The sequence below is a fragment of the Pithys albifrons genome, chromosome 3 (assembly GCF_047495875.1).
Source record: "Pithys albifrons albifrons isolate INPA30051 chromosome 3, PitAlb_v1, whole genome shotgun sequence".
Classification (NCBI taxonomy): Eukaryota; Metazoa; Chordata; class Aves; order Passeriformes; family Thamnophilidae; genus Pithys; species Pithys albifrons.
Window position 1 is genome coordinate 46,304,433 of NC_092460.1, and position 18,171 is coordinate 46,322,603.

Below are 18,171 nucleotides of genomic sequence, written 5' to 3' on the forward strand. Positions count from 1 at the left end.
CCTCCTCCCTGCTGGAGCTTTCCCAACTACGTGGTCAGAATCCACCCCCAGTGCTGAGTTTGGTGGGGCCAAACCCCCTGCCAGGCACAACCACCACCGTTTCCTGGCGCCCTTCCCGCTTTCCTGGTGTTGACCCCGTGCCCTTTTGCTCCCTGCAGGTTCTAAGGCACTGGAATACTCCAATGGCATCTTTGACTGCCAGTCCCCCACGTCGCCCTTCATGGGGGGGCTGCGGGCGCTGCACCTGGTGGAGGATCTGAGGGGACTGCTGGAGGTGATGGAAGTGGATGAGAGGGAGGGGCTGCGCTGCCAGGTCCCGGATTCCACGGCCGAGGCTCTCATCGAGTGGCTCCAGAGCCAGATGGTACAGTCTCACCTTGCTTTACCCCTAACAAGCTTGTTCTGTTTGTTAGCTCTGCTTTATGCAGGTGTTTAAAATGTTCAGATTAAGTTTTGGGGAGCCAAAGGGAAGAGGTTTTGGCAGCTTGGAAGAGCTGGTGCTCAAATACCTGTCGCAGTGGATTGGGCTCTGCTTTTTTGGTGTAGCACCGTGGGGAAATGGAAGGAGCAAAAAGCATTTGGTCACTGCAGTTTCATCTCAGAGGGCTGGGAAAGATGTTTTTATAAAAATCAGGTGCTAAGGTGGGGAGAAACGTTGTTTTCAAAGGAGGGCAACAAAGATGGAGAAGGGCCCTGAGGGGAAGTGTGTGAGGACACTGAGGGCACTTGGTGTGTTCAGCTGGAGAAGAGGAGACTGAGGGGAGACCTCAGTGCAGGTACAACTTCCTCAGGAGGGGCAGGCACTGATCTCTGCTCTGTGTGACCAGGGACAGCACCCAGGGAATGGCTGGGGCTGTGGCAGGGCAGGGACAGCACCCAGGGAATGGCTGGGGCTGTGGCAGGGCAGGGACAGCACCCAGGGAATGGCTGGGGCTGTGACAGGGCAGGGACAGCACCCAGGGAATGGCTGGGGCTATGACAGGGCAGGGACAGCACCCAGGGAATGGCTGGAGCTGTGACAGGGCAGGGACAGCACCCAGGAAATGGCTGGGGCTGGGCCAAGGCAGGGAAAGGTTGGATCTCAGGGAAAAGTTCTTCCCCCAGAGGGTGGTGGGCACTGACCAGGCTCCCCAGGGCAGTGGGCACAGCCCCAAGGCTGACAGAGCTCCAGGAGTGTTTGGATGATGCTCTGGGGCACGGTGTGACTCTTGGGGATGGTCCTGTGCAGGGCCAGGAGTTGGACTGGATGATCCTTGTGGGCCCCTTCCAGCTCAGCACATTTTGTGATTCTGTGAATACTTTTCACTAAAAAGCATTTTTGGCAGCATGTTTTTTACAGAGATCAGTGTTACTATTGAGCTTCCCTACCTGATTTTTAACAGAAGTGAGTGGTGTAGGCTCAGCATCCCTTTAATCTGGATACCAAGCCATATTTTTATTTTCCATGTTTGTGAATTGGCTGGTTTTTGTCACATTACTTTGAAAATACGCCAAACAAGGCAGTTCTTTCCCCAAGAGCTGGTTTTCCCAAAAAATCAAAGATCATTTGAGTACGGGTTACTCTGGGAAATAAAATATACTTATCAAAAGTTGAGAAAAACAGCATAATTTCTGAAGGAGCTGCTCATTTTGCCTCCAGGTGCCCTGAGGACTGGTGATCTCTGAGCAGGGCCAAGGAGGAGTCCTTGTGTTCATGGTCTGTGGAGGGGTTATGCTGTGGTGGTCTGGGTATGAACAGGTTTTGGGGACACTCCAGCACTGAAGGTGAAGAAATTGGAGTGCCAGATCTGGGTGTGATGCAGGACCATGGGATGGACTGCCACCATCACCTGGTCCCTCCCAAGACACTCATCAAACCCCCTAGAAAATATTTGGTCACCCTGGAGCCACGGCTGACCTTGCAGAAAGCGTTTTGACCTCCACAAAGGGATTTATTTCCCTGCTCAGGGCACTGCAGGGTGCAGGACTGTGCTTGCTGTGGCTGGTGCTGGGTGACTTTTCATGTTGTCATGGGGGCTGAGCACAGCAATGTGGGGAGAGATGGGGACTCACTTCTTGGAGAAAGGTTGGAGGGGAGAGCCTTCCTTCTCTGTGGTTTTCTTTGTCCTTTGCTTTGAACTACTCATTTGAAAATGCCTGAGCCTTAATTAAGCACGTGGGAGCTTTCCCACTGCCCCCAGTGGGGTTTGGATCTAGCCCCCACTGTCAAAGTGTGGCAGCCAAGGCTGAGATCAGGAGGAGGAGATGGGAGTGACATTCAAGGCAGAGCTTTAAAACACACACAGTTCCTGCCAACATCAGCATTTCCTTCCTGCCTAACATACAGCATTGAACATTGCTGTAACTACTCGCTCCTCTGTGTGGAGCACAGGCTGAGGGGCATAACAGGTTTCATGCAAATATGGCTTTTATAAACAAAAAAATTGCCAAATAAACAGTCTTGGAAGATGAACTTTCTTCCATGGTGTTCAGAGCCATCCAGTGATGCTGATCCACCATGTGTTGTGTGGATTAAAGGGGCCCAGCAGCATGGCTGGAGGCTGCAGTGCCTGCTGAGGTTAATGAGCTGTGACCAGTCACTGCCCCTTGATGGCAAATGTGTGATTTAGGGATGTTGGGGTCTGGAACAAGGCCCTTCAGACCCACGTGATGTGGAATCACCACATGGCAAAGAGGCAGCAATGCTGTTTTGTTGCATCCATAGGGTGAGTGGAAGAAGCAGGACTCTGTTGTGCCATTCAGTTTAGTGCCTCCTGACCACTGGAGATGATGTGCAGGGGTTTGTAAGTACCAGAGACTGCAGAAAATAGCCTCAATTATTCCTCAGTCTGCCTCAAATTATTCCCCTATGTTCTCTGGCATCCTGAAAGCCCCTGGTAGGAAAGTCTGAATGTTCCACTTACACTGTGGCACAGCCACGGGATTTGCAGGTGTCACCAGTGTCACCAGTCTCTGTCTGAGCAGGAAGGTGTTCAGGTTGGATATTAGGAAAGGTTCTTCTCCCAGAGGGTGGTGGGCACTGACCGGGCTCCCCAGGGCAGTGGGCACAGCCCGAAGGCTGACAGAGCTCCAGGAGTGTTTGGATGATGCTCTGGGGCACGGTGTGACTCTTGGGGATGGTCCTAGGGCTCAGCACTGGAATCCATAATCCTTGTGGGTCCCTTCCAGCTCAGCACATCCTGTGATTCTGTGAATGATTTGCAGGAAGGTTTTTTTTGCAACTATGCCCATCCTTACCAAGGAAGGGGAAACACTTCCTATGTTTGAAACCGGTTTAATCCACAAAGCTGCATCTACTGGGCTATTCGAAGCTGCTGGAACTGGTGTGCCATCCCATCCAAAGCTGTAAGCAAGCCTCTTGTGTCTCTGGGGAAAACAAAAATAGTGTTTGCTGCTGCCAAACAGTGTGTCACAGGAGAAGAATCCTCTCCTGGCCCCTGCTGGTGCCCGAGTTGGGAAAAGGGGATGACAGCAGTCTCCCACAGCGGCTCATTTCTGTAAATGGGGCAGGGCACTCAGTCCTGCCATGCCATGATGGGCTGCCCTGTGTCCCTGAACTCTTCCTTTCAGTGTGTCAGAGAAGTCTATGCCCCTTCAAGAAGGGCCAGCATATTAAAACGCCTCCTGCTCATTTATTTTTTTATAACTGGGTGGTGCCAGATGGCCACGTGACACCAGAGCACATGTCCAGTGCCAGGACATCTGGCACAGCTCTTGCAGCAGGATCCATGGGCTGGTGCCCACGGGGAGCTCACGGAAGTTGTACATGCAGCTCTCTGCTGCTCAGGGGAGGCAGTTTAACCTGCCAGCACAGCTCAAAGCTGATCCCTGTGCTGCTGAGACCCTGCCCACATCTCCATGTGCAGGTGAGTGGCATGGCTAAAGTTACAAACCAGGCCATTTGTTCAAAGTCTGGAAGAGGCTGAGGCCTTTTCTAAGCTCAAACATACTGGGACTTGGTGCTTTCAGTGGGGGCCAGACCTGTAATCCATAGCCAAGTCATAACTGTTGGAAAGTTTCGGAGTTTTTCCAGTATCCTCTTGTTAAGCAGAAATGTTTAGTGTGTTCCAATTTGTGCTTTGGTAAAGCATGTGCTGTACTCTGTGCAAATGGAGCTTCTGGCTTGAACATGGGCAGTATGATCTGTAACATCATCACCACCAGCAAGACCATTTTACAGGAAGCTCCACATTTTGCAGCCCTGTTGTTCCAGCTGGAAGTTGATAGCTCTCTCTTGAGAATAATTCTCAGAAACCTTGTTCCCAGTCCTGAATGTTGCTCCAGTTTTTCTTCAGTTGAAACAAGAGACAGTTGTCTTTCTGGTTATTACTTTTCTTGAAAGTGGTTTTTTTTTCTTTTTTTTTTTGCATTTTTTAAAAATACATCTTTTGCAACAACCCTCCCAGAAAGAAGAAACCAACTGTGTCTTGTTAAACAGAAGAGTGAAGAGTAGGAGTGGGTGGACAATCCCTTCCCACATATCAGAGCCATATTCCCCAAGTTCCTGATCTGAACTTGTGTGTATGGATCCTTATGTGCCTTCTCCTCTTTAAAGGACATGCCCCTGGAATGAAAGAGCCAGGATAGTACTCCTTTAAAACCCACAGCAAGTGCAACTCTGGTTTTAGCTTTGGAAGTGACATTCTGAAATTGAATATATATATTATAATACATATTTTATTAATGCTTTTCACTCCAGAAGTGAATTTATGAAGTTGACTGCAAGATCAAGCAAAACAAACTTTATGGTCTCCAAAGGTTTATTGAATAATGTAGAATCATGGAATCATTAAGGCTGGAAAAGACCTCTAAGATCATCACCAAGTCCAAACATACTCAGCTCATCAGAACATGATAATTTGAGCTGTGAGATCCACAGTGGCTTTTGCAATCCAGCTTCAGAGTTGGACAGTTTTTCAACAACTTGGTCATTCCAGACAGTGGCTGGGAGTAATGAGAGTTGATAGGAGGGGATATGAGCTTTCAGAGAGAAACTTTCCTTGCTGGATAAACACAGCTTGTAATCTTGCAGAGATATGTTGACCTGTTTGGGCAGCAGGGTGGCTCCTGAGTGGAGGAAGCGGTTTGGTTAGCCAGAAATCATCTCATATTTCTTATTCATGGAAAAATCTCGTCTTCAAACCAAAGTTTGTTGTTTGATTGTCTTAGTGTGGGCGTACAGAGCAGTCATTTGGTTCAGCTTCTGCTTGTGTTGGGTTTAGCTCTCAAAAGGTCCCATGATAATGTGTGGCACATGGGTGTTTACCACCAAATACTTGAGATCCCTCCTCAAGCTGCAGTATGAAAGGAGTCTTGTGATACTGTCTCAGCCTCTCATCAGCAACTCCCTGCCAGCAATACTTTCTGTCTGTGAGAGTTCTCTCAAAGTTCTTGAATCTCAGGACCCTGCTTCTTGTTCTTCATCCAGACTGGTGTGTTTTTATCACTGGAAGATGAAACAGGCTCATTTACAGCTTGTCTTGGCGTGGCATCTTCATGCATGTGGATGAGTTCATCAGCACCAAGAACAACTCATGCAGCCCTGATGGCAGAGCCATCAAAAATCACCATACCCAATCCAAAATACATCAGTCTGGCTTAAAAAGCATGGCTTCTGCTCCTCTTCCACTCTGCTGCTTTGTTCTGGGTTACTCAGTCTTCCTGGTTTTGAGATTTTTATCTCTCACTGGTAGTTTTGAATATTTCATTCTAACTATAAAAGCTGTTTTTGAGATAATCACAGGACTCCCAGAGTCAGGCTCTGTGGTAAAGAATATTAATGATTTATTATGCTGCTGCTGGATCAGTTGAAACTTGAACCTGAGGACAGAGGTTGGTTGTTATTGTTGCATTTTACGTCTTTCTGAAGTATGACATAAACTTAAGAGAAGCCACTTGTGAGACCTGGGATGGCTGAGTCAACCTTTTCCTTCCATTTTTTTCTTGGCGTCTACAAGTGAATGAATTACACGTGCTCTTCCAGTTTTGACAATAGAAAACTCCCTGCTCTTTACTTCGTAGGCAGGCAGAGGGGTGGGAATTGCTCCTTTGGGCTTGGCTGATTTCCATGGGGTGCAGCGAGGGGGTTGTGATGCTCTCAAGGGTGGGGATGGCCCGGCGCCAGCTGTCCTTGCTCCGGGTCAGCTTCACACCGCTCTGCTCCGTGTTGGGATGCAGCTTGGGAAGAGTTTCCTCCCGGGCTTTGATGTGTTAATTCCCTAGCGCCGCTCGCTCCGCTCCGCCCGAGGAGCGCCGCTGCTGCTGCACGGGCATCACTGAACATCTCCCACTCTGCCCTCCTCCTCCCTCCCGGCTCAGGGAGGGAATCCGCCGTGCCCGCTCCTCTCCCCGGCTCCGCCAAGCCTCGACGGCTCCGGGGCTGCTGCTCGGAGAGCCTGGGCTCGCCCTGCATGGCAGTGGTGATGACCAGCATGGAGTACAGCTGGGACATCCACGGCCACTGCGTGTGGCTAAATAAGGTAAGGAGCTCTCTGTGTGTGCTCCGGCTCCTGCTTTTCTCCTGGGGACAAGGCACAGCGCCGGCGGGAATGGGAATTCCAGCCTCCTCCTCTTGGATCAGGCTGTGCTGTTGGGGAAACCGAGTGTTGTGACACGCTGCCCTGCTCGATGTTTATATTTACAAAATGTTTCAGGTAAATGTGGCAGAGCGAGGGGCTGGTTTTCTTTCAGCATTCACTTTTGTTGTAGTGAAGCCTTTAGGATATAAAGAGGGATGTGGGGAGGGCTTGAGAGGGTTTGTGGTTGGGGTTTTTTTCCCCTTTGTAATTCTGTAAGGAAGAACTAAGCTGTGAACTTTAGGAGAAGCTTAGCAGCAGCTCTGCCTGCTTCCGGAGCATGTGTGAATATCCAGAGGGACGATCGGGAAGCGTGGAATGCAGGAGATGCCGGTTTGGGAGGGCAGCGAGGGGGTCCCACACAGCCCGGTTAGCGAACTGTGCTCGGACCAGTGTGAATGTGGGACAGAACCGATGCTTAACAGAGGGGAAAGCTGTCACAGCTCTGTCTCACAGGGGACATGGGGGTGGATGCTGTGCTTGGAAAGCCTGGAGGCTCTGCCCGTGGCACATGGAGTGATGCTGAGGTAGCTGGAGGAACCCCTGTGCAAGAGACTCCCTGAAGCTGAGGGAACAAGCAGAACAGCAGCAGCTTTGTTTAACTAAGCATAGGTAATATGTATTCCAAGCATCTGAACAATGTAAGCATGTTGATGAGCTTTAATTTAACTCCAGATGGTCAGGAAAGAGGTGTCAGGGACAGCTCACTTGCCCAACTGCTGACTTGCCTGTGGTGGTCGGAACAGTCCATGGAATCTGCTGTACAAGGGAACGGGGCTCTGGAGTGGCAGCTCCTTCCACACAAACCAAACTGCACATGCAGCAAGAGCAGTGTCATTTGTGCTGCTTATTTCATCTCCAAAGCAGAGGAGAAAATGAAGGGAAATGAGGGTGTCAGCTGTGGTAGGCTGAAAATGAGTGCTAGTTTTGAAAGGAGAATTTGGCAACTGAGGGGAAAATTCTGTCTGTCTGTCTATCTTTCTATCCATCTATCTAATCACAGAATTGTAGAATCGACTGTGTTGGAGAAGACCTCCGAGATCATCAAGTCCAACCCTTGTCCAACTCGAGTCCCTTTACCAGATCATGGCACTCAGTGCCATGGCCAAGCTCAGGTTAAAAACCTCCAGGGATGGGGAATCCACCCCCTCTCTGGGCAGCCCATTCCAATGCCTGAGCACTCTCTCTGCAAAGAAGTTTTTTCTGCTCTCCAGCTTCAATTTGCCCTGGCAGAGCTTGAGCCCGTGCCCCCTTGTCCTATTGCTGAGTGCCTGGGAGAAGAGACCAACCCCCACCTGGCCAGAACTTCCCTTCAGGGAGTTCCAGACAGTGCTGAGGTCACCTCTGAGCCTCCTCTTTATTATCTATCTATCTATCTATCTATCTATCTATCTATCTATCTATCTATCTATCAATCATCTCTCCCTCCATTTATTTATTTTTTATTAGGCAGTTTAAACCAGCAGCTACTACAAACTTTCCTGTGGTTTGGAATGTGAACTCACTTCCAGGGAAAAGGGATTAAAGAATGAAGGCAGGCAAGCTGTGAAAGTTTGGTGATGCATCTGCTTACTCCAGGAATAATTCCCTTCAGAGCAGCGTGGATTTTTACACTTAGATGATTACAGAGAAAGCTTCCACACGTGTTTAACAGATTAGCCAGGGATTGATCTTGCAGAGTTTCTAAGTGTGCTGGGTCTGATCTTAGAAGGTATTTTAAGTAAATGCTTAACCTCAAACTTTTGTGAAGCCTCAGTTGTGACAAGTGTTCTTTTGTTTTTGGGATTAAAATTGGCATTGGAAAGTCTGCGTTCTCTCCCCATACAGTGTTGTGCAATTAATCCCTAAACTGAAAACACATGCAAAGTCCAACTACTTAATTGAAGATAGATTTGAAGTTGCTGATGAAAAGAGCCTTCTTTGGAAAATGCAAAGCTTTTCTTACACAGCTTGTAAACTATGTTAATCCTCTCTTGACTGAAATGATGCAAATTTGATCCACAGCTACCAAGTGCCCCAAATATGCTTGAAATTGCTATTGAATCAAGTATTTACTTTTCTTTTTTGCTTCCTTTTTTTTTCTTCCATCCCCTCAAAGCAAAGCCATTGCTCTGCAGGGTGAGTGGTGTCCAGGCTCAGTCCCAGAGGGAGGGTGCAAGTTCCCAGGTGGAACCTGAAGGACTGAAGGACACACTGAGTGTTGCTCACCCAGGTTTTGCTCATACCAGGTGTCCTGGCAACTTTCAGACCTCCTCCCACCCAATCTCCTCGTGCACTACTTTCCCACATCCAGTGTTTGGGCATATTTCCTCTCCATTTCTCTCTTCAGTCCCACCCACTGCTGTCAATACTCTTTTCATATGTTTCATCTTCCCTCTTCCTTCCTCATCTCTCTGGGAAAAAATATGCCAGGAATCATCTGACTACCTCAGTGCAGAGCAAAGATCTGGGAAGGCACCTGCCCATTGCCTGCAGGTCCCTGATCTCTGCACCACCCTGGGAGGTGCTGGGTCTGTTGCTACTCTTGGAAACAGTCGCCATGGTCTTTCTCTGTCATCTTTTTCCCCACTGAAGGCAAAATCAGTGACTTTCCTGCCTTTTTCACGCCTAAAATGAAGAGTCAGTCCCAGGTTTCATGCAGAAGTCCAGGCAAAAGCAAACTGCTCTCGGGTTGTACACACGGTTTTCTGGGTTTGGTGGATTACAGGGGCTCTGCTTTTATGCAGAAAATATTTCTGACAATAGCCAGAGAAGAGGTCTTTGCCCCCAGTACACACAGCTTGCAAAAGTGAGACATCTCTGCAAGATTTCTCATAGAGAAAAAGTGAACTGCCCTCAGTGTTTGACAGGACAAGAGGAAACGGCCTCAAGTTGTGCCAGGGAAGGTTTAGGTCAGATATGAAAGATTTCTTCCCTGAAATCAAGAATTGCAACAGGCTGCCCAGAGAGGTGGTGGATTCACCATCCCTGGGGGGCTGTAAAAAGCATGTGGATGTGGCTCTCGAGGATCTGGTTTAGGGCTGAGTGTGGTGCTGGGGGGGACGGTTGGATTGGATGGTCTTGGAGGTGTTTTCCGACCTTAACGAGTGTCTGATTCTGTAAGTCCTTATCTTTGGCGTTGAGCAAGAACAACCTTTGTTCCTGTGCTATTTGGGGTTTTCTCCCTCTGTCTGCTGGCAATGATCAGAACTGCCCCTCTCCAAACACTCCTATTTTAAAGCCAAGTACCACGTGCTGAGCAGAGCGGATTGTTTTTGTCAGAAATGTGCAGGGAGTTTAACAACAAAGGTGTCTCAGCAAGATGCTGAGCACAATGACTAACATTCTGCTTTCACACCTCGCTGGTTTTCACAGCATTGTGAAGGCATTCTCATGGTAGTGTGAAAGCAAGACTTCCCTCCCCACATTCTCTTCACGCAGCCTTTGGTTTTAGTTGATTTGTGTCTGGTTCTGCTGGCTGGAGGTTTCAGGAGGGTCAGTGGTTCGGGTGTTACATCAGACACACACCCTGGGCTGGAAAGTGTGGTGTATATTCCAAAGTAAATGCCTGAGATGTACTGGAGGACTTAAAAGACGTAGACAAAAGTAGACAAAATCGTCAGCTTTGTACTTCACATACGATCAAGTTACCAAATCTAAGGCATGAGCAGCTATCAGGGTTATTTTGGAAGCTCTTTGACTTGTTTCATCTAAGTGAAAGTGTTAAAAAACTGAAGGTCTCACTGGTCCTGAATGGTATGAGCTAGGTTCTGGTAGAAGCCAGATGGAAAATGTGGCAAACTCAGGAGTTTAGAGGAATTTTGCCCTGGTGCTCAGTGTCTGGACGGCCTAGTAATGTGCTGCTAATTGTGACAGGGTCATAATTCACATCATTATGATACAAGATATTGGTACAAATTACAAGAGAGCATCTTTTCTTAGTCTGCTGCAGCTCTTTTGATTTCAGGCAAGATATTATGGTCCCCATGTCGAAGGTAATGCTTGGGAGGCACATTTGCCACTGCTCACTGATTTAAGAGCTGCCAGGACACAGCCTGAGCATTAAGGTGAGGTGAAACACTTTTACCTCCTCCCAGTGGCTTTATGTCTGATCTCTGAGTGTTGCTGGTGGGAGTTTTATTCTTTCAGCTTCAAACGAGGCGGTTTCTCCCACCACCCCGGGTCAGCCATATCCCTCAGAAAAGGAGCTTTAGCCAGGAGGTTTCCTGGGGCATCCTTGGAAATCAGGGGGGGTCAGCTGCTCCAAGGGAACATTCCAAGCGAAGCCAGAGGCTTGGAGCTCCTGGGGGGTGGTGGCCTCTCCAGGCAGGGCTGTGTCACCGGGCACCAGGATCAACAACCCTGTTTCTTTTCATCACGTATTCAGAAGGCAGTCAAGGCCCCTCAGTGTTGGGGGGAGTCTCTGCTGAATCTCAGAGCAGCTTCTCAGACTCCTCTAAGCAATGTATGCAATGGTGGCAACAAGAATTTCTTTTCTGAGCCGAGATCTGATTGTGGTGTGGATCATGAAGTGCTTTGAGACAGCTTTGAATATGGAGAAAATAAAATCCTTTTTGCCGCTCAAGAGCATTGAAGTGATTATGAAGAAAGTTGCTGATTCCTCTGAACTCTCTGATAGCATTAACATGTATTCTTGTTTCCCTTTAGCCTCAGGCAGCTTTGCAAAGAGATGTGTTTAGAGTGCAGACGTTCACCCGTACCCAGTAAAGTGTGCCTGATGTAAAAGGATGTCTCTTACTGTGTGTATGACTTGCAAGAAGCACAACACACATCTTGTAGATTATGCATTTATTTTTTTTTTCACTTGCTGAATGTCTCAGGGTATTTGTCTCTTTGCAAGTCTGGCTTAGCATGTATATGGTTGAGCCCAAAATTTGTTAGCGAAATGCTGAATGCACAGTAAGTGAATTTTGCAGAATTGGGTCACCAGAAGGTTCTTCCTTTCTCATCTTTAAACCCTTGGACAATTCTTTCCTTGAATGGTGTGTCCTTTGTTGACAATATATTTGATTTGTAACCCTTAGGAGGCTGGAGAATGCTACAAATCTGTTCTTAACCTGTGCAGACTAAAAACACTCCTGAAATGTGTTGATAAACATTGGAAGATGCAATTGCTCACTGTGTCATATTTGCTGCCTTTTTCAGACCAATGGACACATATCTGGGAATGGAGATGTTTATCAAGAAAGGCTGGCTCGTCTGGAAAATGATAAGGAATCTCTTGTTCTGCAAGTGAGTTGTCACCCAAACTATTTTTTAATGCTCTTGCATTCATGAGACTTTTCCATAGTGTATGATAAAAACCTCTGAGAATTTATTTGAAGTTGTGATGCCTTGGCCAGTTTTCAGAAGGCTTGCTGGTAACTGAGAGTTAACCCAGATTAAGAACAGGTGTGAATTTAGATTGAGGAGAAATCCAAAGGCCTTTCTGTCTGTGTGTCTGATCTCTCTTTGAATCTTTTTAGCTGAGCAGGTCTGCACAGCAGCCACCTATTCATGTATATCCTTAAGATCTATATATCCTTAAGATCACCACTTTCCATGACCATTGCCATGATACCTGCACCAGGAGACAGATGTGTCCTTAGGAAAGGTGACAAAAGCTACAGGGCTGGCCAGTGAGCAGAAGAAGACAAGCAGCTGTTGGAAGTCCTGCCCTGGGTGCTCCTGCATCTCCCTCCCCCTTGCTGCTGGAGTTGGGAATACCTGGCACCCCTTGGACTGCACGGTGTCCTACCATTCCCTGATGTGGACCTGGCCTAAGGGCTGTGCCAGCTCTTTACCCTCATTCCCAACAGCACTGAGGGAAGAGGCTGTTTAAAGCAAAAGCTCCATTCAGAAAAGGCAACATGGGGACCTGTCTGCAGTCTCAAAGGTGTTGTCTTGGCCTTGCCCAGCCTCGGGCTGTGGGTTTTAACTTCCTTTGCTTTTATTGTTCTGAAGAGGAGAAACTGCTTGTTATGTGTGTGATCCCCTGGGAAGAGAGCAAATTGTAAGCAGGGAGATGGAGCTATTTGGTTGTAAAGGCAGGAACTAATGGGTTTAGTTAATGGATTGTCACAGCAAAGGCATCATTGTTGGTAGTCAAATGCAGCAGCCACCCCTTGTGGAAACTCCCAGGACAAGTCAGGGATGGGGAGCTACAGAATTTAGTGCATCTGCCAGAACTTGGGGCCAGAAATTGTAGTGTGAGGGGGGGGCGGAGTTTTCCCTCCTCTCCTTTTCCAAGTGTAGTGTCCACTGCAGAGCTCTGGGCTCCTGCTGCTCCCATTCCATCTTTGGCCCAGCCACATGCAGTTCTTCAGCTGACACAGATACATGGTCCTAAACCTGCTTCCCTGTGTCCCTGCTGTGCAGGTGAGTGTGCTCACAGACCAGGTGGAGGCCCAAGGAGAGAAGATTCGGGATCTGGAGTTCTGCCTGGAGGAGCACAGGGAGAAGCTGAATGCCACAGAGGAGATGCTGCAGCAGGTATTTCACAGCTCTGTCTTGCTGCCTCATCCTCCTTCTGTCTTAACAAACTGCATTTTGCTTTGGTGAGAGCAGTGCACTCCCAGGTGTTGCACCCCTTGATATCTCCTCACTAATATTCTGCCATATTGGCTTTCAAGTCTTTGTGCTTAGTAATGTTAGTGCTGCTTTACAGTGTAGGAATCCAGCTCTGTTCTTCTTTGAGTCCTTCCCCACTGCACTTCAAAGAGCCTTAGATTAAAACCCTCTGGCAGGATGGGTGGGTTGCCCTCACAGCTCTTGCTGCCCACAGCACCTGTGATGACAGACAGGCTTTTTTCTCCTGGCAGCCTGCCCATGATAGTGTCCCTGTGATCCCAGATGCATCCCAGGAGCCTGGAGTCTGTCAGCTGGATAATAGCTGTGTCCCAGGGCTTCAGATAGTGCAAGGAGAAGGGTGATGCTTTCCCCCACGAAGGAGACCTTTAGCTGTCAAAATAAATCACTGATTTCTTCCCCTTGGGTGAATAATTCTGTTCTCCTCCACTTTATCTTGAATCAGGAGCTTTTAAGCAGAACGACCCTTGAAACTCAGAAGCTGGATCTTATGGCAGAGATTTCCACTCTGAAATTAAAGCTTACATCTGTAGAGAAGGATAGACTGGACTATGAGGACAGATTCAGAGACACAGAGGTGAGTAAACCCAGCTGTGTGTGTCTTCACATGACCTGAAAACTGTCTGGGAATTGTTTTTTCCTTTTTGCCAGGCAAGAAGGGAACTCATATTTAAGGTTAAAACATGTATCACTTAAAATAAGAAGTGTCCTTTTTGTGAAATTCTCGTTTTACAGAGGAAGATTTCCAGAGCAGTTTGGGATTCTTGCTGTCAGAGCTGCCATCCCTGGCAGTGCCCACCTGAGGCATTTGCCCTCTGTGCACTGCAGGTCTGTGCAGCTGAACCTTGTTATTTTTGAAGCCAGAAAGCTTCAAAACAGGTGGGCAAACCCAGTTTTCCCAGGAAACTCCAGGTGTCAGGCTGAGCTTTGCTGCCAGGATGACACACCCCACATCAGAAATACCAAGGAGAACAAAATTTCCAGTTCTGGATTCATAGATGAAATGTCAGGTGTTTGTATTGAGGATGTTCCAAATGTCCTTCATTTCTAGAGGGAAAGAAGCCAACAGAGGGGTCAAAATCATCATTTCCACTGCAGTCAGTGGTTTTTCAACTCTTCACTTTCCAGTGGAGCATCATTCCTCACTTGTATTCACAAGCATAAGCCAAGAAGTTAGGATTGCTTTTCAATTGCTTTCTTTACTTCCCTGCTGTGAAGATCTATCTCTGAAATACCTTGAAATGCCTTTGTTAAAAATAAGATAACCTAGATTATATTTAAAAGATAGTTACTGTAATTAGGTTTATCTTCTGAGTATTTATGCCAGAGCTAATGAACTATAACTGAAATGTTCCTCCCTCCCTCTGAAAACCAGAATGATGTAATTTAGTGTGATAGAAATTATTATATTGTTTCTTCTTTGCTTCAACAGTTTATAGCTATAAAAAGGCTTAGGCTTAAACACTGAAAGAGGTAATATGCCTTAATTTCCATTTGGTTCAGTGGCAAAATGAATGGCTAATTAGTTGTAAGGGTCTCAGCCCTTACAAAATGTCTAAGGTGTTTTGGAGGCAGTACTTAATCAGAAGTACTCAGTATTTTATTCATTGTTGATCTAATGATTTTCCTGTCTAAAGTAGTAGATTATCCATTATTTTAGGAGACCTGAGTATTTAAATGAATATTTAAAATATTTGACCATAAAACACATGATGGCATTTTTCTGGAGTGTTCCAAATGGAAAAATATTCTTACCCAAACTGGGAAAGAAAAACTATAGATATTGCTTGTGATTTTATGTTGGGAAAAGAGAAAAAACCCATCATTGACATCTGACAAGTGTTGTGGAGCTACTGTCTGCTACAGAATTACCATTCAGATTAAATCCCTCATATTATCCAGTTGTTCCTTATGTGTGTTGTTGCAACTTCCCATTCCAGCTTGGTTGGTTACTCATATTCTCCATTCTTTCTCTAAACAGATGCTTCATTCATCTTCCTGCTCCAGGATTTGCTGTTCAGATGTTCACAAATACACAGCTTTTTTCCAAAGCTATTTGTGTACTTTAACAGAGATTTGTAATTGTTCTGTTCTTCAACCATTCCAGTCTTTCCACTTTCCCAGTGTTATTTTCCTTGAGGAACAGGGTGGTCTGAGCTGGGCTGAGTTTATGTAAGAAAATACCATCCAAAGGAGTTTGTTTTGGGAGGAGCCCATAACCAGACCCAGCCTTTGAAGCAGCAGCCAGAGGGCAAAGCTGGCTCAGTCACAGGGACATCTTTGTGGTTTAACCACAACCAGAGTTCCCACTTATGCAAGCCTTGAATGTATCTTTGGTGTTAATCAGTATCTGTTTATGGAGCCTGGTGAATCTTTAAAGGAACTGCCTCAAAAAATCACTCTTAATGTCATTTACAGTTCCTGTGTTGTGGATAACTTAAGAAGTGAGTTAATGTTGCACTTGCAAGGGAGTAATTACTAATATTTTTGGGGCAAAACATGCTGTTAGGACTTGTCTTGAACTTCTATTTTACACCTGAGAAATTGTTACAGGATTTTTTGGTCACCACTTACAGGTGGTAAAGGGTCTGATGACCCATGAGGTCCATAACAGATTAATCAGAATGATTTAGTTTGTGCTCCAGGGTTTAACACTCTTGAATGCTGGTGGAATTCACTCAGCAGTGAGTGCCACACAGCACATTTTGACATTGGGTCATGGTGCAGGAAAGAAAAGCCCTCCCAATATCAACCGTCACGGTGTCAAAGCTGCCCATCAGCCAGAACAGAAACTGAGAAACAGTCCCTGGATATCTGGGGAGCTCTGAGTTGCTTCTCTCAGGTGGTGTGATTTTGTGTATAGAGTACCTTTTATTGTTGCTGCTTTCCTACCAGTGGGTTGCTACTGTTCTGTTTTGTTTACTAAATTTCCTCTTTGTTTCTCATTTTCTTTCACCTTCACTCAGGATTTGATCCAGGAAATCAACGAATTGAGGTTGAGAGTGGGAGAAATGGACAATGAAAGGCTCCAGTACGAGAAAAAGCTGAAAACAACCAAAGTAAGTGAGACTGAGGGGAAGAGGCAGAGGGGTGGAAGTCAGGCTTTAGGAGTTCCCTCTTTTCCCTCATCCCTAAAACCCTGAGCACTCAGGCCCTGGGGTTTGTTTTGTGGTTCTCCCTCAGCAACAGGGGCTATTTCCAAACTTCACGCTGTGGTTTTCAGCTTGAGCAGTGTATTCTATGAAGGATAACTTGCCATGCTGTTAGCAGTAAATTTATTACCTGCTCAGCCCCTTGCTTCACATGTGTGTCCAGAAACATAACATAAGGTGTTAAGCAAAACTGAGACCAAAACTGAGCTTTTGTTTTCTCCTAAATGTGCCCCCCAAATAAGCCACTTCTGAAGGGAAAGTATTTCTAGCAGCCTGTTTCTCTAAGTGTCTAACTTCTCTTTGCCATTCAGCCTTGTCTCCTCTCTATCTTTAGTTTCCTCTCACTGCTCTGTCTCTGTTACCAGTCTTTAATGGCCAAACTTTCTAGTATGAAAATCAAAGTGGGGCAGATGCAGTATGAGAAGCAGCGGATGGAGCAAAAAAGCCAGATGCTGAAGGTGTGGTAGTTCTGGTGACACTGGCCTTGTCCTCAACCCTTCATGTCCCACCCTGCCATGGTCTGTCCTGCTTTGTGCTGTCATGCTGTCCTTCATCTCTTGCTGTGTGCTGATTGTGGATGTTGATGCTCCTTGTAGCCAGCTTTGATACTGCATGGGAGAGGCTTTTAGTGCTGTGAACTTTGCATGGGTTACACTTCATGGAATTGGATTTGGGCTTAAATCACTCCCCTTTCCGAGGGGAGGTTGCCTTGTCTGTAGCTTCACATCCATTATTCAAGCAGAACTTTTTATCACCCTTTTAGAGCAAATTTATTCAGAAAAACTAGCTGGGAAATAGTGATTCTTTTATACTCCCCCCTCTCCCACACGTAAATTTGCATATCATGGTTCTAATCCAGGGGAAGAAATGCACATTGACAACCCCATGCAGCTCTGGTTGCCTGTGGGTATAAGAGCAGCTTCTCAAGTGACCAAGAAATGGCTTTATTTTGGAGGAGGATGGATCCTGCACTGGCAGAAATCCCATCAAAATCAGTGCCACACTGGAGCACTGGAGAATTGTATTTATTGCCCAGCCACTGTTGTGGGAGAAGCTTTGATTTCTCGAGAGCTTTAAGATTGATCAAATTTTTAAATGACACTTTAGAGCACACAGGTACCAATTTCAGGAAATTCCATGGTTTGGGTTGCAGATAAAACCTTATATTTGCAACAGATCTTTTAAGGCTAGCTGAGAAAAACACCTAAGCCACAGTATTCCTGTTTGGTTTATTCCTTTAAGGATTTCAGACGTCAGTTACAAGCTGTTGATGCCAAAATGATGAGTCTTGCCTTGTTTTGTGTTGTTTACAAAGTGAACACATTAAATTTTCAGTGTTGGGTACATTTGCACCGAGAGTCCTGCACAAGAGATCCTCGGACATCAAAGAAAACATGTTACTAAACTGGGGTAGGATTTGACTCAAATTTTAAAAAGTTAAATGCATGGATCTGTGCCAGTGACTTTACTAGTGCAGATGGTTAGAGCTAAGTTAAAATTTGACAGCGTTTTTCTAATACACCCCAACTCCCCCAAACACCATCTGTTTCATTTCCAGGAATCTCAGCTCGAAGTTTCCTTCCCTGGTGCTTGATCAGCAAACCCAAACTGGGGCAGAGGCCCCACATTTGTGTCTGAGCTGCTTTCCAGTGTGTGTGTGTGTCCATGTGCTTGGTGCTGTCATGGTTGATTTTGAATTCCATAGAAGCAGTGGGGATTTCTGAAACTGTCCCCAGCCTGGTGCAAGCAGAGTTTTGGAGTTGTTTGACTTAGAACATGCAAAATATCCACCAAAAAAATTAAATGTCCAGAGGTTTTAGCCTTGAACCATATCACCTGCACTTTTCCTGTCTCTACAGGGTTAAATAAATAAGAAA

At 46.5% G+C, this 18,171-nt stretch overlaps 1 protein-coding gene across 15 annotated transcripts in view; it reads left to right on the plus strand.

The window, feature by feature from the left end:
- PPFIBP1 (PPFIA binding protein 1) overlaps positions 1–18,171 on the plus strand; it is a 91,205-nt gene that overhangs the window by 49,879 nt on the left and 23,155 nt on the right. For 9 of the 15 annotated variants that reach the window (XM_071551633.1, XM_071551636.1, XM_071551631.1 and 6 more), the window contains 6 exons: positions 159–364; positions 11,721–11,807; positions 12,933–13,046; positions 13,588–13,719; positions 16,109–16,201; positions 16,660–16,752. In XM_071551633.1, the coding sequence (XP_071407734.1) occupies positions 159–364; positions 11,721–11,807; positions 12,933–13,046; positions 13,588–13,719; positions 16,109–16,201; positions 16,660–16,752 (725 nt within the window). The remainder of the gene's footprint in view (positions 1–158; positions 365–11,720; positions 11,808–12,932; positions 13,047–13,587; positions 13,720–16,108; positions 16,202–16,659; positions 16,753–18,171) is intronic. The other 6 variants (XM_071551637.1, XM_071551644.1, XM_071551638.1 and 3 more) reach the window with 1 other exon arrangement.